The sequence below is a fragment of the Paramormyrops kingsleyae genome, chromosome 8 (genome assembly GCF_048594095.1).
Source record: "Paramormyrops kingsleyae isolate MSU_618 chromosome 8, PKINGS_0.4, whole genome shotgun sequence".
Taxonomy (NCBI): domain Eukaryota; kingdom Metazoa; phylum Chordata; class Actinopteri; order Osteoglossiformes; family Mormyridae; genus Paramormyrops; species Paramormyrops kingsleyae.
The window spans coordinates 19,436,909-19,458,980 of NC_132804.1; the positions used below are offsets into that span (position 1 = coordinate 19,436,909).

The window sequence follows — 22,072 nt, forward strand, 5'->3', positions numbered from 1 at the left end:
AGTTGTGTTAATCAGGCAGCCCGCTTCTCGTTACGGAACTCAGACTGGAACGGACACGTGATAAACAGAACATCGGAGAGAAATTTCTGGGTACGTTTTAGGCGTCTCACTCAGCAAACGCCTTCATCTGGAATTAGTTAAACAAACCCACACAGATTCTCTACAATAAAAGGAATTGGAAAAAAAAATTAAAATCAAACGCAGTGGGGAATCCCAGAAGGGCTGACGAACGAGCTGAACTTCGAGAGGCTCCGTCTTCTTCCTGTGACGGAGCTCATCATTTATTTAAGCTCTCCGGCATCATCCCAGCCCCCCCCGCGCCGTAACGACAGGATCGGGCCAAGAGGGATTCCGGGCTGCTTTGATCCATCGCCTAATTAGCGCCAATAGGATCGATTTCACCCGGAGACCGGCGCATTATCATCTCCAGAACAAAAGCAGATTTAATGGTTATAAATTACACACAGCACACCTTCCCCCCCCCCCCCCCACATCCTGCCCAGCTGGACTTAACAGACGTGCAGGTTCACGTGGCGGCCGTCTGCAGTCTGATGAAGCCCCGCCGTCCATCCTCGATAGTGGCCCTTTTAACTGGCGAGTAGAACATTCCAGATATTTCTCTATACCCACAGTCGGCTGGAATATCACATTCCTTCAGGTGAAATACTTCTTCAGATGTTATATCCTTTCTGACCATATGAGGAGGAAGAAGCAGTATGCTAATCTGATAAGGCCTGACATTTGGGGCAATTAATTTCAATCTGTCAGTGGTCTGCTGTGACGGCGGACCCCACCAAGCCAGGCGAAGGGGGCGGACAGAATGGTAGGACCGTTTCTGCCCCCATGCCGACAGAGACAGGTGCCTCTCCACATCTATCCTGCCCCGGGATGTTGTTTGAGCCCCGGTGTGAACGCCCACTGTCTGCTTCAGCGCTCATTATAGCAGGTCACACAAACCTGGAGACAAGGTTTCCTCATTTCACCAGGAAGGGGGGGGGGTAGGCTTGTGACCCAAAGCAGGATAGGAAACACATTTTAATGCAGAGGAGGTTGCACCTTAATCTTGAACCTCTGAAGCTGACGCGTAGGTGAATGTTTGCCATACGCTGTCAGTCGTCGCTTGGTTAAATCCCACTGGACACTGATAATATAACCAGTGGTTAGAGGATAAACTGACCAGACGTCTACAGCTCATAATTCCAGCAACCAAGACTCTTCAGGCTTTGCTTTCCGCGCTTTGCTATTTATTTGGGTCCCTTCCAGTCCTTTGTGAAATTTTCTTGGAACCAACGATTAAAATTCAGTCTAAGTTTTAACGCAGCTCTTTGTACGCATTGGCGATTGAAGAGCCCTGAAGCTGCCAGCCTGCCACCGATCCCCAGTCCCCTTCTGCCGGACAACCCCAGAACTGCCCTAATGCGGAGCCAGCCTGCGGGGGTCCGATGGGGCAGGTAGCCCATGACAGACGGCGGGGGCCCCTTTCGGAGCACAAAAGATTTACTTTTTCCTCCCGATGGGTTTCTGAAGTGAGGATTACTCAGGCAATTTTCTGCCTGGTCGCATTTAATGCACCTCTTTGTTTATACCGACTGTCACAGTGGGATGTTGATTTATATATATTTGATTTGTGAAATGTTCCTCATTACATTCTGTGACTTTCTGTTGTTTTTTTTTTCCTGCTGGTTTGTTTTGCCGCAGATGCAGACGTTCAGAAATAAACAGGAGCGGCCAGGTGCTCGGGACGATGGGATGGAAGGGAAGAGTGTCTGTTACCGCGGCAACGGCATGGCGGGGGGACCGCGGCGGTGATGGGGTTGGCCGGCCGCGGCGAGTGAAACTCGGGCCACCGACAGCCCCCCCCCCCCCCACCCCCTAACAGCAGTATGGCCATGGCAGGGCCAAACCGCAGCGACACTGACAGCTGCGGATGGGGAAGATGGGAGGGGGAAGCGGATCAAACAGGAATGTAGGGGATCCATTTTTAGCCCGGCCAAAAAAAGGCGGCACAGGCTGACTGAACGACTGATGGCACGGACCCTCGTGGCCCCCCTCAGAGCCCCCAACCGCCGGCCCCGCGATACTGACGCTAGTCACAAGGCTTCCCCGCCACCCTCAGGTACGGACGTGCTAATCCGCGTCATTTGCTCTCCGAGGCGAGACGCAGATGCAAAAGGCCACGCTTGATTGGATGGGGCCGCGTCACCCTGTGACCAGTGAGGGCCTCGTGTAAATAAACAGGAATAGGGGGGGGGGGGACCTGCTTGTGGAAGGTGAACGGGAGATAAACAATCTGTCAGCAGCTTGAAGCCCAGCAGACAAGGTTGGGGGGTGGGGGGGTTTGCTTCAGCACGTAATCGCTGTAATGCTTACATCATCCAAGCAGCTCAGCACTGCGAAGCCAGCAGTCACACTGTATGGATTCTGACTCAGAGCAAGAAAAAAGGTCCCAGCGTGGTGGTGGTGGTGGGGGGGGGGGGGGGGGGGGACGACAACAACAAAGGACAGCGAACGAACACGTGACACACCCCCAACTTCCTCTACACTTCCCTCCAGTCACAGGGTGCGTTTTAATGGTCTTTATGCTAATGTAGCATTTGGGTATGTAGAACAAGATCTCATTTGCATAGACATTCGGCAGGACCGATTCGAAAGACGCGGAAATCGCCGGATGCTTTGAAAGAGCCGGGCCGAACTGGGCCAGACCTGACCCAACGGGACACGGCGAGAGCAGCCCTGATGACAAAAAAGAAGCGGATTAGAGCCGCGTTGCGTGTCTGTGTGTGTCTGCATGCGGCGTACTGAGGGCAGCGACAGCCACACAGCGTCAGACAGGGGGCGCTGTGTCTCTCTGGGTGCACTGACCTCTGAGATGTTGACGCGGCCTTCCTGGAAGGAGCAGTCATTGGCGTTCTGGGTGCACACATGCCGGTACTTGCACCAGTGGCAGGGAAAGGAACCGTTGACACATGACAGACACCTGTAAGAAAGGGAGAGGGAGTCACACACAGCAATGCAAGACATCCCCTAATAATCAGCCCCTCCCCCTCCTCAGCATCGCTCTGCATCATCACCTCTTCCTTCCACGTGTTCACTAGGAGCTGACGCAGTTGAGGAGGAGAGTGGGAAAGGGTGGAAGGAAAAGACGAGTGACAGACAGCGATCAAATGTGTAGGGGGGGCATTCTCCTGAGATGCACAGCAGGTAGGATGGAGGAGGGTGGAGAGTGCCCCCGCTCAGGAAGGGGTCACGCACCCGTCCACATGAACACGCCGCGGGGGGAGCAGCTGAGGGGTAGTGTTACTGGGATTATCGTGACAGGCGGGATGAAGCAGAGCCCTTTATCCTGCAACACAGCGAGCGCACAGAACCGCCTCTGCAGCCGCGGCTCCAGCCTCCGGGCTCCAGATCGACGCACAGACCTGCACGGACTCCCCGTCAAGCCGACGCATTTACCCATGCAGCCACACGCGTCACAAATATGGCTGTATATGGGGCTTCAGTAGTCGATGACCAGCGGGCAGCAAACCGATCAATAAAAACAAGTCAGTTAAAACTGCAAGTCATTTAATGGTGGGTGGCGCAGCGGGTCAGGTCTCAGTGCCTGGGAGGTCACCGGTTCCAGTCTGGGTTACGAATAGTCATTGGGCCTATGAGCAAGATCCTTAACCCCCCCTCCCCCCAAATGCCACATAATAATACAGGGTCAGGACGCACCCTGGCTGGTATGTCAGTCGATCACAGGGCTCTCTCACATATGCAGAGAGACAGACAGTCAGTGCACCAATCGAACCCATAACCCTGGGGGCATGAAGTCACAGTGTTTTCCACAGAGCCATCACTCCAATTACATACAGTATATGCCCCTTTTTAATCGGTTGGTATTTTTATAAGTGAGGAGAGCCCAGGCGCTCAGGAATGCGCGTTAAACTGGCAGGATCTGTGCCCTGAAGGAATAAACACAATGCTTAAAAAAAAGCGCTGATTTATGAATGCAGCTCGGCAGCAGGAGCGAGATGAATTAATGCGAATGACAAAGTTCACCACCGAGGGTTAATGACAGTCACTTGTTTCACTCGCAGACTTCAAAACGCTACACGTTCCATTTTGCAGTTCATATAAAGGGTAGCCGACTTAACAGCCTAAACTAATAACATACATTTCATTTACATTTCAGTTGTTTTAATACTTTGTGCTAGGGAGAGCTTATTTTTCACAGAGCTGGATGTTTTCCTTGATAATTCTGGGTTAAGTACCTCGCTGAAGGGCGTGATAGGCATAGTCCCTGCTGGCGTTTCGGACAATGCCCTCCGGGCTATGAGCTTCCGGAGCGTGCAGATCCTAACCCTACGCCTATTACCAATAAACAGACACCGTCAACACAAGCTCAACAGGACTGAGAGGGTTCGAATTAAAACCTCTGCTCTTGGTCTCTGGCCAAAATAACCTGAATAATTGAATTGAATAAAGCAAACTAAAGCGTCGAAACAGCAGGTCGGGGAAGCCGTGTGTCATATGGAATCCCCGCAGTGTCACACGGCATTCCAGTTCCGAAGCACCGGTATCAATCCCAGGTTTAATGCATTCGGAGCCTTCGAAAGCACCATCTTTCAAGGGTGTAAATGCTGCAAATCACTCATTTCAGTGGTACGCCCCCCCCTCCCCGCCCGCCCGGGACCATGCCAATGTCTTTGGCGAGCAGCCCGATGAAGGATTGGATCTCAGCGTGCACCGGGATGTGGGGCGAGCTGCAGGACAGCGTTCCGGGAAAGGGAGGAGGAGATAAGATGAGGGCGGCGTGTGGTGAACATCCGACACGGGAGCGTCAGGGAGCACGAGGCCATCCATCTCCGCGGAGTGGAATAAGGCAGGCCGCTCCTGAAGAGTTATTCCGAAACGCTTCATGCGGATCTTCACCAGAATTATACCAGTGCTCTGGTGCCACGGGGTGAGACCCGGGACAAGGCTGTGGCGGGATTTGCCGTCTGCCACAGAGAGAGGGGTCACACGATGTCACCCCTCTGCACTTGGAGTCGCCGCTGCATGTCGACGTTAATCCAAAAGCGGCCGGGGCAGCAGAGATGCCCCCTTCTCCACCCCGCGGCTCCCAGTTCCACTGAATCCGCAGTCAGGCGACAGTCTCCGTTCACCTGGCTGAGGTGGCTCGAAAAATCTGGGCAGCTGTGACCTCCACCGACACACTAGACCAACGATCAGAGTCGGAGTCCCCAAAGAGTCTCACGGCTAAGCCCACGAGTCTGCACCGTTATATCCGGGCAAAAGAGGGAAAAGGAGACGATTAGAACATTAGAATCAATCAAAGGACAAAGCAAAAGCTTTCAAGTTATCATATAAAGATTTGCCAAAGTGTCACATGGGACTCACTCCCATCTCCAGCTGCAGGCCGGCAAAGCGGGGGCCATTAAAAGCCGATTCCTAAATAACTCTCCATCCGCACAGCGCCGTTCTGAGCTCTAAAACAGCCCTGATTTAATTATTTTGTATTTGTACCATAATTGTGCCACATCTGCGAGCCGAGCCAGATCACCCCCGGCGCAGTAATGGCCACTGCGAGCCGGAGCTCACGCCAAACCCAGCCGTTTCAAATTCGCGCTCTCAGGACCTCGGTGGCTTGGAAGATCTCTTGGTTTGAAGCCTCAGAGAAGCTGAAGCAGAGCCCAGGTCGTCTCAGGGTGGGGAGAGCAAGCAATACACACAGAGCCTGCTTATGACCCAGGCCGGCTGGCTGGCTGCTCAGATACAGTCAGCCTAAGATGATGGGGAGTTTCTCTCAACTGCAGGGAGCATTTTCAGTTGATTGCAGAGTGTGGGGTTTAAATAAATAAATAAACCCCCCCACCAAGTCAACAAATTTTCAGGGCCATTACTTAATATCCAGATATGTGGGTCTTGACATAAAAACCCAAAAATCTGGGTGTTGAGGCTAAACCATTTGAGAGCCACTTCCCTAGACCGTCCAGACCCGGCGTCCGCCAGGCAGGCTTTCAGATCCAGTGACGCAGTTACTCCCGCCGCTTCCGGGGACTGTTCCGCGACATTCCTGGCCTGCCTACGGTGTGCCGGCTGCCGGAATTCCACGCGCGTTTGTTTGCCGCGCTTAACTCACTCGCAGAGGAGAGTCACCATCCCACTGAAGGCAAATCCCAACTGTAAACCGCGACCCGAACCAAATGGTACTGACAATCAGGGGCTCGATTTGCACGAGGGACCGACATGAAACAACAGCACGCAGCAGCGATCGCACAGACACACTCACCACGTGCACTCTGATAAATCATTATACGGGGAAGGGGGTGGAAATATTTAATTAAGCCATAATCATAGCTCCAAGTGCTTTTGCGTTTCCATTTCCCCTCCCCCCCCCCCCACAACCTTAAATGGAACAGTTGGATTCTTAATTAGATTAACGCTGCTATGCAAATGTATGCCATTTCAGGAGGCACGGCGAGACACTGATGAAACGGGGGGGGGGGGGGCAGCTTTCTGTGGACCTTTGAGGAGACTCCTCTGTTAAACAGGACAGTCCAGGGTGGGGACACAAAGTTCGACATCACATTCGTGTCACTGCTGGTGTGTGCGTGTGCGTGCGTGTATGTGTGTGTGTGTGTGTGTGTGTGTGTGTTTAAAGACAGAAGCTCCACTTCCAAAGAATATAAGACAGACTAAACATGCAGATTGTAGCAGCACTGTCCCCACCAAGCGCCCCTCATAAGTCCTGCAGTTCACGGGCACAAGAAGGGCTGCAGTGGGACCCGGGGGCAGTGAGACCCAGGGGCAGTGGGACCCGGGGGTTGCGGGTCTCAGAAGCGCCGAGTCATTGGGGGAATCACATTTGGAGGCTGGTCCCCATGAGGTGCTTAGCATGATGCAACACACTTCCTGTTCAGTGTGATTAGCAGCTTTACTTTTTAGTGGGGGGGGGGGGGTGGTCGCTAATGCAGAGGGTACTGAACAGGAAAGACAGAGGGTAAACTTACGACTGGTGGACGCTGCAGTTGTAAAAAACAAAATCTACGCTGGCAAACTTCTTCCCTGTCTCCTTGGACTTCAGGTACAGCTTTACTACCCTCTGGTCCCCTGTGCATGGGGGGGGGGGGGGGGGGTGCATTAGATAGAAACAGAAAGAGGTGTTAGTCTCCACTTATCTTCACCGTTACAGCACTAAGGCCATATAGTGCGTTTCCCTGAGGGTGACCCAGCTCCAGACCAGGCTGAGGGGACATCCACGTAACGCCTGGCTGCCGCAGATGGATGGCCATTTCCGGGGGGTGGGACTGGACTGTGTGTCTGCCCGGGGTGGGTGCATTAGTGCATGCTCCCCAACCTGACCTGACCCGATGCTCATCAAAATTCTAAACCCTTGTTGGCAGCGAGGGGCAGGGCCACTCCAATGCGCAACTCGGATCAGTCTACATCGGCCAGAATTGTGTAAGGCTCAGAAAACGTAAAGGTGGGTCAGACACCCTCGCTGCCAGGATGTGATTAACAGCGGCAGAGAGAGCTGGCAGCCGCAGAGCCGGTCATGCGAAGAGCCAATCGGGCTTTGCGACCCCCCTGCCCCCCACTAGATCCGAACGGGGCAGCTATTTACCGGACACCTGCAGTGGGACTTCCAATAAGCGGCAATAATGACACTGATCACTTTGATCCATCAACGTCACGAATGGGGGGGGGGGGGCTCACCCTGGCCGCGGGTGATGGGCGCCACGTTGCGGGCGGCTGGGGACAGGCAGTAGATGAGCCCGTCCTCAATGCGGCCCTCACTCTCTGTGAAGTCGTCGAAGGAGCAGTTGACGCCGGCGGAAAGATCCGGAACGTTGTGAGCGTGCAGCACCAGCTGGGAGGGGGTAGGGGCAGAGGGGAGTTAAAGTGGGCGGGGCGAGGCGGCGTGTGGGCGGGGCGAGGCGGCGTGTGGGCGGGGCGAGGCGAGGTGGGCGGGGCGAGGTCAGGTGGGAGGGGAGAGGTGGGCGGGGCGAGGCGAGGTGGGAGGGGAGAGGTGGGCGGGGCGAGGCGAGGTGGGCGGGGCGAGGTCAGGTGGGAGGGGAGAGGTGGGCGGGGCGAGGGGGGCTTACCTGGACCTTGGACATGGTGACGGACACGTTCCCGGGCTGCACGCTGAGCTGCACGCACTGCGTCGGGCTGGAGGTAAAGCGCTCTGCTTCCCTGGCCCTCTCGCAGCGGTCCTTCCGGGAGCACCTGGGGGCGACGGTGGGGGGGGGGGGAGGGTTAAAAAGGCTGTGTGCAGGGCCGGGGTCTCACCTGCTACCTGGGAACGCCATACCCCCACTGAGAACTCAGCCGAACACCGTATTCCCCACGCTGCCAGCCGCAGACACGGCTATAAGGGCGAAGGAGCTAAATTATCCCACGTCTCATTCCAGGATTTTTCCCAGTCAGCGGAACGCATTCCAAACCACTCCAGTGACATTTTATTTTCTTATCGCTATGGTGATAAATCTGACGGGCTCCGTGAGCCGGGTGACAAGCACCATCAGTCAGGTAGCCTGACAACGGACCAAACTTATACCCCAATAACAAAAGCACAGCAAGCTGGAGGTTAGGAATCCAGCTTTTAGGATATTATTATTTTTAATGGGACAGTTCTGCAGTAATAAAGAATTATGGGCACTGTGTGTAAATATGTAGCTCTCAATGCAATCAAGAAACTCTGAGAGATGATTGGACCACCTGCAGCTGATCATAAGCACCGCCTCCATCTCAGCCCAATATCTAAAAAAAAATTTTTTTAATTATCAGTCAGCTGACCTTGTGGCTCAAACAGTCTTACTGAGGAGAAAAGGCCCTGAACTATATATACCACCACCACCCCCCCCCCCACACACACACAGTGCATTTCAGCTGGGGGTTCCGTACATGAGGTCCCATTGTTCGGCTGAAAACTCTGGAAAGTTTTTAAAAAAAAGACACCCAAAAATTCTGAAGTGTCCCTTTTAATGACACATGGAAACTTTCTTCCAAAACATATCTACCGCCACGTCACAGCAGCAGGATGTCATTGAACGCCGGTGTGTGGTGGGTTTGAGGACACACTTACATGTTGTGCAGGACGCACCAGCCGCAGTGGGGGTCCTTAGAGCCCAGGCAGTCGCCGCAGCTGGTGTACTGCTCACAGCTCTCCACTGGCACCCGGCTCACCTGCGGTGGGGGGTGGGGGACAGGAGAGAAGGGGGGGCAGGTTACAGGATGGTGCTGGGGGCTCCACGGGTACCACAGCTCTATCAAGGACGTGACAGCTAGAGGCTGGGCCGACCCCGCCCTGAGGGACCCTTCCTCACGCTCCCCGGTGCCCTGTGTTGTGCCTGAGCTCCACGACGGTTGACAGTCTGAAGGGGGTCTCCAGATGGGCAGGGATACCCCCCCCCCCCCCCCCAGGAAAGCCCACCCGGACCACCCCCACAGGCTCTCCTGGAGGCCTCTTTGACGGCGCTCTGAACAAGCTACAGCTTGCTGGAGTCCTGTAGCTCCACAAGTAGGGCACTGCACTAATAAACAAATGCAAAGGTTGTGGGTTCAATTTCCAGAACACACAAATTGCAACCCTTCCCTGGAATGCAAGTGGCTTTGGCTAAAAGTGTCAGTTAGAAATGTAAAATGTGTGTACAGCTTCTGCACAGCGACGTGAGCCAGCAGGACCCACCTAGGTTTCAGCACCACCTGTCCGTTGTCAGAAACCACCAATTACGGGTGGAGTCTGGGTGCCGTATCACATGACAGAGCTGCTGGGGATTTGTATACAACAAAGGTCCCAATTCTCAAAAACAACAACAAAAAAACCTGTCTAAAATATAGGTTCAGTGAGATGGGGGGGGGGGATGTGCTAATAGTCACTGGCAGCCCCACCCAACCCAATCACCACACCTGAAAGGAATGTAATAATACAGTGTGGAGAGAGGCTGAGGAAGTGGGTATTTGCACTGTGCCCCCCCCCCCCCCCCACGGATTAAAACGTGACGACTGGGAAGGCAGCCAACAGCAGAAAGATAAGGATCTCACTTTACAGGTGGAGATAAAAGAAGATAGATGCAGGAGAAGGTAAGGAGTTAGCAGGACAGCCTGAGACCACAGGCGTGCGTGTGTGTGTGTGTGTGTGTGTGTTTCACAGCTGTCGGGGTACCTGGGATCTCGGGGAGGGGGGGTGAAAAACCCAGGCAAGCTCAAGTTACGCATTTCCAGCCGCTAACCCCACCCGCACCCCTCCCCCATCAACCCTGTACATCCTTCACCCACCCAATAAAAAAACGTGAGAGTAATGCTCACACAGGAGCGGAGTGCTGCGGGGCACATTAGCATAATTATCTTTACTATCGGAATCGAACTGTCGGCCAGAAATAACAGCAGCGGCACGGCGGCGGCATCCAGGCCGCCATCATTATCCACATACAACAAGCAGCAGAATATTCAAGCTTAACTGGACCGCCGACCGCCAATGAGAAGCTCCCTCTACCCAGAATTCCATGGGAACAAAGACTCAGTTTAGTCAGTCTTTCACCAGAGTTGGTATGTGTATGTGCGCGTGTGCGTATTATATATAAATAAGCGGCAAACAGGATATGACAGAAGATTTAATGGAACGTTATTCCATCTTTAATAAGATGCAGTGACAGCTTTCAGATGTGATGCCACGTTTGCGGGAGGAGTGGAGACATTCATCATATGAGCACTGCAACCAAGGAAGAGCCTCTTATCTGGGTCATGGAGGGTGTCTCTATACCAAAAAAAAAAAAAACAAAGGGGTTGGGGGGGGCGCACAAAAAAAAATGTTATTCTGGAAATGAATATTTTTGCTCATAAACAGGCCATGTGCACTGGATCGATTTACACGGGCTTTCTGTGAATGGCCCAGCTGTGCATCATGATACCACCAAAGCATGACAGATAGGCTATACTGAGTTCCACAACACACAATGGGACGATTCCTCCCCCCCCTGATTCTTGGCCTAAGGTTTTTAAATTTGTCCAGGCTGAAGAAAGGCGAATTACCCCATATATCAAAGAGTCATCCTTGGGAGCCATTACCGGTCGCCCAACCTGTCCTGTCCAACCCGGGGCGGGACATGAGGAGGTAAAGTAACATGTAATGAAATACCCAGCTGTGCCTGTAACAGGAGGCCCTTCAAGAAGCAACTGAACTTCCTTCCCTCGCCTGAAGGGAAAAGCTCTGGAGCTGCCCGAACGTCTCACTCGTGAGCCTGACGTACGTCGAGGGGGGGGGGGGGGGATCATGGCAGAGACTGATTTATATGTAGGTAGCTGCATCAATAAGGCAGGATGGTGAGAGGAGCTGGCAGGGCTGTCCAGAGGATTTAACACGCTCACGCTCTCAGGCGTAGCGGAGCGAGGAGGACGATCCGCACGGACACGAGTCCGGCCCGGCGCCAAGGCCCACGCAGAGCCTCCTTGTTAGAGCTTACGGGAAAACCCCACATTATTCACTGGTTAATGAAACCTGGGAGAATAATACAGCCCATAAATTTCAACGTGAGCTCAATCATAGCCAGGTCACATGGTATGGGTCAGTAAGAAAGAAACTAGTCAAGGCGGCCATATTTGCACTTGATGGCCCACCGAGAAACTTCTCGATAGCAGAATCCACACAGCCAAAGCTGAACGTTGAAGTCGAGGTTGAAACTCAAGTTACTCATTGGCTTCAGTTATGAAAGTCTGAGCATGACGATGGCCTAAAACGTCTCAGACCACTAGCCCCTTCACCCACGACTCCACAGAACCAGAAGCCCCCTTTGCTCATCAAAACCTTCAATTACTTTCCAAGCCAGGTGAGGCTGAAACTGTTACAGTGTTTGAGGTGCTCTTCATTCAAGCTCAACAAATACGGCAAGCCTCGCTGGAAGCTCTCCTGGGGGGGTCCCAGGCACTCCTACAGAGCCCCTCCCATCTGTTTCCCTCCATAACAGAATCCTGCCTAAGGGGCTGCGGCTTTATAGCCCCTCAATCAGAGGGGAGGACCCACAGAGGAGTTTCTGTGCTTTTGTTATGGGACAGAGGAAGGTCTAACCAGCCTGCTTCTCTCCAAACTTGATCGGCAAGTTTAAAGATGCTTTCAGTCCTCCAGTGAGTCTCTACCTGTCAGAACTGCTAAACTGCCTTCCAAAGCCAGAGCTACTCAACATCAGCGTGATAGCTTAGCTGTACTCTACAGAAGCGGATGAACACAGAGGTACATGATAAAGAGCATGCGCCTGGATTACCAGCGACAGACCTCAAGGGCGCTGATCTGTTTACTAGATGCAATTCAATGACCCAGGCAGCCAAATTACTGTAAGTGCATGTCTGAATCACCAAATGACAACTGAGTCTACTGGAGACCATGCGCTCTTAGCCAGACAAGATTTGTTGTTTTTTTTTTTTTTAAACCACGAGAGAAAATGTCAGTCAGTAACAAGGCTGACGATCTTGGACACTGGGCGCCTTCACATCTTAGAGAAAGAGAATGTTAACTTTAGGAGCTGCTGTAAAAACAACGGCCCGGCTTGTGCTCTTCACGGTATAAAAGAATCACCTTCAACAAGGACGACTTACGGCGTCAAATTCACTTTTAAAGGAGTTGACAAACTGACCAACTTCATTATGCTAGTTAATTTGCTCATGGTCCTTTTATTTCTTTTTTTGGAAGCCAGCCCTCTGCGTTGAACTTCAGCCACAAAAGCAACCAAGGATAAAGGATCCCTCCCAGCCAGAGCCCATAATTCCAATGTGCACAAACCAGAACCTCTATTCCTTCAGCTAAACGCTCAGCGTGGCGCCCTCCAAAGGACCATTGTTTGTGGCGGATAGGTATACATCTGGCAATCAGGAACTTTTAATTAAACGGCAGAGAACATGTGGAATGGTAAATTACACTGTCAGTGTTGTAAATGGGAATTCTGAAGTATTCCGCATGCTGGCATTTTCCATTATCCAGTGGAATAAAAGGCGGTGGGAAAACAACACGGAGAAACACAAACTGCCTGTCTCATCTGCCTTAAATATATCTTCACATCACACCTGTCAGCACTGGCAGTTAATACAAAAGTCGACTGTTTCTTTTCTTTTTTTTTTTTTTTTGGTGGGGCGCCTTAAAATCCAAACGGCGCCAGATTACACTCGAGCGGAATTACGGCTAAGGAAAGATAAGCGAAGGGACGAATCGGCGGCGCGGTGACGGAATTTAAAGTGTCCTTTACTGGTTTTTATTACCTATTTTATTTTGTGTAATCGTAGATGTGGAAAGATAGACCCCTATCCACAGAGAAACAGATACATTTCAAATGCCTGCACCCCCCCCAGCCCCCGCCACCCCCAGCCCTCACCCCCCTCACTCCTATCAACAAAAACCCGTGCTTCAAAAAACTATTCCGCCGTACAGCCAGAGATAGGAGAGGGACAGAGATAGAGGAGCTGATTCCTGAGATTAGGGGCCCGCGCGGAAACCAGCCGTGCCGGCAAATTATCCCATCTGACTGTATCTCCTTCACCGGCTGTCACTTTCAAAAGGGATTACAATCTTTTACTCCCTGTACCTCGGCCTCATTCTCCGCAGTGGAAAAAGCTCCTCCATTTCAAAATGGATGACCTGGGGATTATATCCCATTAACTCCCATACTGAAAGGGAGTTTTAAAAGAAGGGGCAAGGGGAACATATCACTTCAAAGCAATTCATTTCTATTCCATTTCAGACCTGCCAGATTGTAATGAAAGCCAGTCTGAAGTAACGGGCGAGATCTCTTTTTTTTTTTTGTTTCTTAAAAAAAGCCTGTCCGGTTCAGGATCATCGACAGGCGTTTGGATTCTCGTATCTGGAGGAAGAGTCAGCCTCATTTAAGATTCCAGGGGCACATGATCCATTGGCAGGTCTCTGCATGCCCATTGCAGGGGTGTAAATACAAGACCAAGTCAGCACTGAAAAGTGGTGATGGGTAAAATGAGCGTCCAAAAAGTGGGTGGGATTATATTGTGCAGTCTGTGTCTGATTGGTTTAAGTCACCCATTGTGTTAAACTAGGCAGTGATTGGCAGCACAGGGTAATCCAATGCCAAGCTTAAAGTTTCCTATCAGAACTGAAAAAGACCCTGCTCCATATTTATGGGCCCCCAGGCATTTGATCCAAGGACCTGTGGCCTTTTAAACCAGTGGTCTGAACACAATCTCTTAATACAACTGCCAGTGTGATTCCAGACAGATACTGTCCCAGTTTCCATTAGAGGCAAAGACCCCGAGTGAATTTTAATAATAACAATCGCTGTGAATCTCTGGGCTCGGCCTCAGTTCACAGTGGACCAGATTTTTTTGAACTGCCACAGTTTCTTTAATGTGTGACCAGTTAGATCAAGTGTGACAATTCAAATTTGACGACCACAGCTCTTACAGCCATGTATATTAAATTTATAATCACTCTGACGGTGCTTTGAGGAGGTGGCGAAGAACAGGGCTGGTGTTATTTAGACCAATCGGACTAGAAAAGCCAGCCAGGATGCAGAGCGACTTCCGAAATCCCTGCTCGAAATTCAAAACACACAAATTATTAGCCACAGCAAAGGACTTGTCTGCACGTGAACGAAATCAGTTTGCAGATACGGACAGGACCTCAGGCCGGACGCCCAGCCCTGCCGCTTACTGAGCAGACAGGAATGTTGGGCGGTTCTGAGGGTGTCAACACCACAAAGCATGACCTGACAGGGGTGGGCGTGGTCCTGATGAGACTCCACCCACCGGAAGGACAAGTGGCTGCACAGCTTCTACAGCATCACACAGAAACACATCTCCATCGTTTGTCCTTCGCTTGGGAAAGAAACATTGCAGTAGTATTCTTCCCTACTTCTGCAACAAAAAAACTTTTAGCTGCAAATAACTTTTGTTTTCCAAAGTGACTTGATATACTGTCAGTTTATTAACCTCTCAGTTTAATACAAGTCTCAGTTTATTAACCTGGAGACACTCAGGATAAGTATCTAGCTCAAGTGAGCTATTCCAGAGCCATGGGATCAACCTTCCAGGTTGCAACAGCCCCAACAACTCATGCTCTCCACTGTACCCCTCCCAGCCAAACAAAAACGTACTAAACAAACTAAGCAGAAACTAGTGCGTGAACATGAATGTGGGAATTTGGGAAATTCACATGGAAAATACCACTGGTAAATGATCCATACCGGACAGACAGAGGATTCCCAGCACAGCCTCGCCAGCGACAAACGGCATGCCACCCAGGGGGGTGAGGTCCCCCACTATGGCGCTTGCCTCACTCTCGGGCGCGGATTAGCCGCAGCTCGGAGGAGTAATGAGCACAGTACAGCGAACAAGCACTCTAAATAATTACAATTCAATTAGTGTCCAACTACAGACTACGAGCGAGAATGAGCCTATCAGCATTTTTAATCAATCTGTATAAATCAATAAAGGCTTCTTTTTTTCAGAACAGCCCCTGATTGATTAGAGGAGATTAAGACTAATCTATAGAGGACAACAGTGCGTTCGCGTGAGTTCTGCGTGTTTGGATTAGGGGTATCACAGGATGAAGCCATTACGATAAGGATGAAGACTAACAGTGTAAACAGCACTCACACTCATTATAGAGCAAGACACCCAGCGTGTCGTGTGGGGAATGTGGAATGTAATACAGGCCGATAAGCCGGCGATTCAGCAGGACGGCGCGGCCGATGTGGGCAACATGGCGGCCAGGAGGTGTTTACAAACCGGCCCGCGGGGCTTGGGCTCAGATCGACAGCCTTGAATAAACGCAGCAGTCACAGGGGGACGGTTCCGTAGCAGGGCCCGGCATCGGCCCGGAGCGGCGCACCGCTTCAGCAGGACATTTCATTACTCTTGCTGCTAAGCCGCTGTTGACTGGGATTTTTTTTAAAATACGTTCCCTATTTTTAATGGTAACCACAGGATGGAGGAAAGGCAAGCAGGGAAAGCGCCGGCCTGGTGACCACCCTGGGCCTGTGGCAGGTCTGGCGTCAAAGCAGCGTCGCCCATGTGCAGGTTCCAGAACCTTCCGTGTGCTCGACTCATCTCCAGCTGCCCACCAGCTGCCTGAATCTAAGGCAGGGAGGAAGATCGCTTGGTTGACGGCCATGGTGTCAATATACAGAAACAGGAGATCACAGTCACACTGAAAGTCTTCAGAGGACGCAGCTTATCCCAGATCTGTGGGAAAGAGGGGAAGGAGCTCACCATGTCGGCGGCCAGCCAATCACAATCGTGCATCATTACCCGGGGGTCCCCGAGACGACAACACTGACAAATCCAAGACGGCGGTGCCTGCCTCCCTATGCCAGACCCCCTCCTGCGCGCTCCTGATGAGAGGCCCTGGGCTACAGGAGCAGGGGCACGACCTTGGGGGGGGGGGGGGGGGGGTCGATGCTACGGTGGCAGACAATCAAAACAAGGGGCTTCCCGTGAAATGGGCAACAGGTGGGTAGGCCATTTTCATCACCCGCCCCCCCCCAAAAAAGAACGAAAGAGCAGTGGCGAAGCTGTTTACATACGCTCACATGGTTGTGGCAAGAAAAACAGCTTGAACACAAAAATCAATTATCTTTGACCTTTTCTTGGGTAGGACGGGTATGCATCCCAGCTGTGAGCAAATTGGGGGGGGGGGGGGGAGCGGGCGGGGGTGCTGGCTGCAGAGCAGGCTTTGGATGGAAGGTAATTGAAATAACGGAAGCCGCTGGATGCAGGGTAACACCCCCCCCCCCAAACACCTGTGAGGGATTTATACAGAGACCAAACCAGGAGGACTACAATGGTCAGACACTTAAGCCACACAGTGCGACTGACCCAGGGAAGACACAGTCTAGTTGTATTCATCAGAAGTGTCTTCACAGAGGAACAGCAGGTGGGGAAAGTGGGTTAATTCATAGCAGTAGAAATTAAAGGGTCATTTCTTAGCACAGTACAGTAGCACAGGCAACAAACTCACAACAAAAGACAAGCAGACAGACCGACAGCCTAATGCAGAACAGCAGACACACACAGAGTGACTTCTTATGATGAGAAGAAGGTCCTGGGTCAGACACGGCTCATCCGACACGCCTCACGCCTGAACTGAAGCGAGACAGGAAGTCCGCAGCCGTTCCCCACATGGAGAGCGAGGCCCCAGCAGACGTGGGGCGGGTGGGGCGGGTGTAGCGTACCTGCTTCTCAGTGAGGGTGTAGACGTACTCCTGGTCCGGGCTGAAGAGCAAGTCACGCAGGACGCCGTCGCTGACCGGCACGTCCTCGTACGGCAGGGCTGGCTGGCTCACGGAGTTCACCAGGATCTGAAACAGAGCCGTCGTCACAGGTCAGCCGGGAATCCGTACGCAAGCCGGCATCGGTAATGGGCGGCTCTTAACCATTATTCAGGACAGCGACATTCAAAAAAAAAAAAAAAAAAACACACGTGTCACATTTGACGAATGGAGACAGGGAGTGGAGTGGATCAGGCACACAGACTGACTGAGCGCAGATGGAAAAAAGAGAGCAAATGAACCAAAAGGGGATGATGAGGACCGCACTGCTCACGTTCTCAGTACCGGTTCACCCCTGTCCAAAGGCCGCGCCTGGGGGGGAAATCAGATGACAATGGCAGAATGGGTCAACGGTGTGAAGGAAACTGACATCACAGCAACCGCAATGAAGCACAGTGTCCCCTCTAATGACCCACGGAAAGGCCTGGCACAAGCCTAATGCACCACGGCACCGGGATTCGGCTAAATCGGCAGGCTGCTCACTGGCAAAGCGGCATGCAGGTCAGTGCAGGGAGTTGGCGGGTTTAGGGACGGGCAGAGCGTGGGACGGGCAGGAGGTCAGGCCTGGCGCAGCCACCAAACCGGGATCCCCAAGTACCCCTCTGACATGGAGGGCACCACAGCCACCAGCGAGGCCAGAAAGAAACATCCAGCACCAAACTGGGACACTACCCTGGCCTAGGAGGTCAGGCACTCAGACAGTCAATCATAAGCAGAGGTCCTCTGGAAATCAGGAGGCAAACTCCTCAAAATTCTGAGATCGGCACAGCACAGCAAGCAAGCAGGAAGGTCAGGAGGCCGTAATGGATTCCCATTACTAAGCGACGCAATCAAAACCATCAAATTCCGAAGAATGGCGGGCAGAACCGAGGGGAATCCGGCACCCGAAGTCACACCCCTCTCACGTCAGGTGGTTCCCTTTCACGCGTCTCTGGGCAGAGCGATTGGGTCCGTGCACTCTCCACGGAGCACCAAGGAGGCGCTGGCCAGGAGACCAAGTCGCGCGTGACCCAGCGGGCTGCCGCTCGAGAACAACGCTGGAACCTCAGGAGCCCAGGGCCCCAATTAGAACCCACAGAAATCAGGATGAGGGGCTCTTCTGTCTGAGCCACACACCTGTATCTTGGGGTTTAAGAGCATATGCACAACAGGTGATTAATGTCCATCCTTCTCCCTGCATGCCAGGGGGTGGGGGGGGGGGGGCGAGGGGGGGGTTTCAAGGATCCAGATGGCCACATTCCTCCAAGAGGGAAGAGGAAGGGCGAACTCCAGGAGCTACAGAGCCCAGAGGCGCGGCTCACTGACCCACTTTCGCAATTGGGACAGTCGCATGGAAAAAAAAAAACAAAACATGCAAGCCAAAGGCACACATGGAAGCAGAGACGGCGGGAAGAAAGGAACAGTCAGTGTAAGACGAGGCTTATTAACGGACGTCAGGGAGAGGAGGCTAACAAGGAGGTGACATCACACCTGCTCCAGGGACCATGGAGGACCATGAAGTGAACAGGAACAGTCTCACGCCCTCACGCGCTGACATGTTTCCACGCCTACACTCCCATACGGCCCATTTGAGGATTCTAGATTTTAAAATCATTTTAGATTTAGGCAAATTCCCACTAGGGATGTCAGTAACCCTTGTCTGGCGAAGGCCTTTCTCTGCTCCTGAACCGCACGGGATCCAACGTGGGGAGTACCTGCTGTTCTAATTACCGAAATGTTTTCATACTCTAAACTGCTGGCTGCAGCCCTCCTCGCTCACGCTACATTACGGCAGCGATCTGTTTAAAGATTACTCTCACAGCCAGCCCGCTCCCTGGCTCGCAGCCCACGGCTCAGCGGGAAGAAGCCGATCCCGGTTCGGCATGCCGGGCCTGGCACCGGCAGAAGATGAAAGCCTGCGAGTCTGACCGCCGCAAAGCGAATTAAAATCCCCAATGGGCGGCTGCTGTGTGGCGACACGGGGCTGCTGCGCCGGTATCCCTGCGACAGACACCACACTACAGCAACACGAACAGGTGCCCATCACCAGGACATGTTCAAACCCGTCACAGATCCCTCGGAATGTCGGCCGGGCCGAGGCGCCACGGGAATCCACTCCCTCCTCCCAGATCGTACGCGTATGTTTAAAAGAAAATAATGCATACATAAATAATCCAGTTCTGAGTATTTTTCTACAGAAGTTGTGCCATCTATGTTGCCGAGATCCACCAATAATTAACCCCCCACGGCTCTGAGCCCGATGAGTCAACAAAGAAAAGATCAGACAGAGAGGGAGGGGGGCAGGCAGAGTGTCTAGACTGCTGCTCACTGGTGTCCCCATTCGCGGGTCCTTCCGCAGTGCAGGGGGTGTTCCGGCATGTGGAAGCGAGGCGGGACAGAAAATGGACCGTGACCGCAGGTCAGCGATGCTCAGGTACCAGAATCTCACGTTCAAGACAAACAGAGGAGCAGGCATGACGAGGAAGGCAGGGTAGGCCTAACCAGCTAACCAGGCCTGGGGCAACATCAGCGGGAAAAACATAGAAATAAGTCAGGGACGGGGGGAGGAGGGGGGGCATTATAAGACTTTAAAAATTAATAGAAAATGAAAGGTCCCTGCTTTTGGATTCATGTGTTGCTGCTAGTGAGCCCATGAACTCCAATCAAATCCCAGTTCTTGAAAATCAATTTATTCAGAGGGGGATAGAAACATTTGGCTAATTAAATCAAACAGGGTATTTTCCTGACAAGACATGAACCAATTTAATTAGGCTGCCAGAACCGGGGATAACACAGAAGCAATGCCCCTCTCTTTCCATGTTTCGTCTGTGGCCCCCCCACCCCGCACATTCCACGCATAAGGCGGCCAATGGCGGGAGCTGGGTCGATAAGGCGGCCGGGCTGTGGACGCGCCGTGTCCAATATCACTCCCTTCCTCTTCGCCTTTTTCTCTCGGCAATTACCATCCGTTAACTTCAGAAGGGGCGCGTTTGATTTATACGCGCGTCACTTGGCAAACGGCAATAACGAGCTTCGGGCCCGACGGAGAGGATCGATCGATTTCTGCAAGGCTCCATCCCGGAGCTGCTGAAGTCCAGCCCGGAGTGGCAATGGCTGGCAGTGGGATAGTCTACAGACACGGCAAGGGGAGAACTGGGATGCCAAAACCAAGGCAGCAGCACATGGAGCTCGTTAAATGACTTTAAACTCATACCAACAAACGATAATGTGTGTGATATGAGTAGTTACCAAGGCCACTCATACTATTAAGACTCTCCTCTTAGGTTATTGTTGTTTTCAAATAAACAAGGAGACTGACCACACCCCCTGGCCAGCACAGACTGCTCCGGAGCAGTGAGGCCATCTGCAGGTCACACACAACCCTGCAGGGGAAGAATCAGTGAGTACTCAGGCAACTGTGGCGAGTATTCAGGCAACTGTGGCGAGTACTCAGGCAACTGTGGCGAGTACTCAGGCAACTGTGGCGAGTACTCAGGCAACTGTGGCGAGTACTCAGGCAACTGTGGCGAATACTGCGCAGCACAAACCAAGCCATTACTAAATCAGGCGTCTTGAGAACCCAGGAAAAACCAAACCCCTGCCACAATGAAACGATGCCCTGACCCGCCCCTCCCAAAGGGGCCCACTGGTCAACAGGAGGTGACACATCTGGGCCCTCCAGAGGGAGAATCCCCAAGACGGCCCCCCGACAGCGTTCGGATGCGTCAAGCAGGCATTCAGGCTAGGCGGCTTCTGCACGATAATCAAGCCGACGGCGGACATCAATAAATATGTGGGCCTGATGGGGCTCCTCAGCACTGCATCTGTTTGGCCACGGAGAACCAGAACACACTTCAGAATGCGAGCAAGGCGGCCCTCGTGACGTCACCCCGAGTCCAGGGGCTGCCCGCCATGCCGCTGCCGAAACCCTTTAATCCTAGCAGGGGCTTATGGGTAAGGATTTTCCAATTGCCCAACCACCCCCCCCATCTCCCCCCCGGACCTGCCGCTTCCACAGAGCGCACTCCCCTTGCACTTGACATAACTAGGCCTCTCCATGCATAATGAAAACAGCAGATCCGCTCCTTTGATGTGCGACCCATTGAAGTGGAGATTCGCGTCTGCGCTGGAACAATCGAGACGGATGATTAATGAGGCCAGAGGCCCATCCGTGGCAGCCACCAGCTCCTTCTCCACAGGGGCCAAAGCAGTCCTGTCACACAACGGCTGCCCCCCTCCCCACTCTGGCTCTGTGCACAGATCTATCCTCTGCCACATGCACAACTGTCGAGACCTTAGGCCAAGGCTAGATGGCTGCAAAAAAAAAAAATTATAAAAATTGCAGGAGGGTAAATTAACAATTCCTGGGAAGAGGCCTTCAGCGCACCAGGAAGACGACGCATTCAAAAACCAACACAAGGTAACGGTTCCTGTGAATAACCACAATGGAATATTTAAGGCTTTAATCCCCCAAATAACACAAAAGCACCTTTAAACATTGTTCCAATTCAAATCATTCAAGTTCTTTCCCAGCGAGCGCAAACACAGACACAGCTGAGAATCCTTTACTTAATTTGAAACCAAACGTGTTGAAAAGCAACAGAGAAACTCCACAGACCATGTAAGACTATTTGCTGAGATCGTGTTGAAGTTGCGGCTTCGTGGCATGGGAGATAAGACAAATCAACTGCCACTTGTACAAGGACAAGACAGAAGATGGTATCTGACATCAAAGGATAAGCAGAAGTTCACCAGAAGCTCCGGCGGAGCTCCACTGTGCGCCTCCCCGTCAAACCAGACTGCGCCGGCCCCTTTATTAGCACTGG

General features: G+C 52.5%; 1 protein-coding gene across 2 annotated transcripts in view; it reads right to left on the bottom strand.

Moving 5' to 3' along the window:
* Nucleotides 1-22,072, bottom strand: part of LOC111851714 (plexin-A1-like) — a 145,845-nt gene that overhangs the window by 51,814 nt on the left and 71,959 nt on the right. For both annotated transcript variants that reach the window (XM_072715431.1, XM_072715430.1), the window contains exons 4-9: nt 17,172-17,297; nt 9,074-9,174; nt 8,091-8,214; nt 7,702-7,855; nt 6,996-7,095; nt 2,863-2,977 (exon numbers count right to left, since the gene is read on the bottom strand). In XM_072715431.1, the coding sequence (XP_072571532.1) occupies nt 2,863-2,977; nt 6,996-7,095; nt 7,702-7,855; nt 8,091-8,214; nt 9,074-9,174; nt 17,172-17,297 (720 nt within the window). The remainder of the gene's footprint in view (nt 1-2,862; nt 2,978-6,995; nt 7,096-7,701; nt 7,856-8,090; nt 8,215-9,073; nt 9,175-17,171; nt 17,298-22,072) is intronic.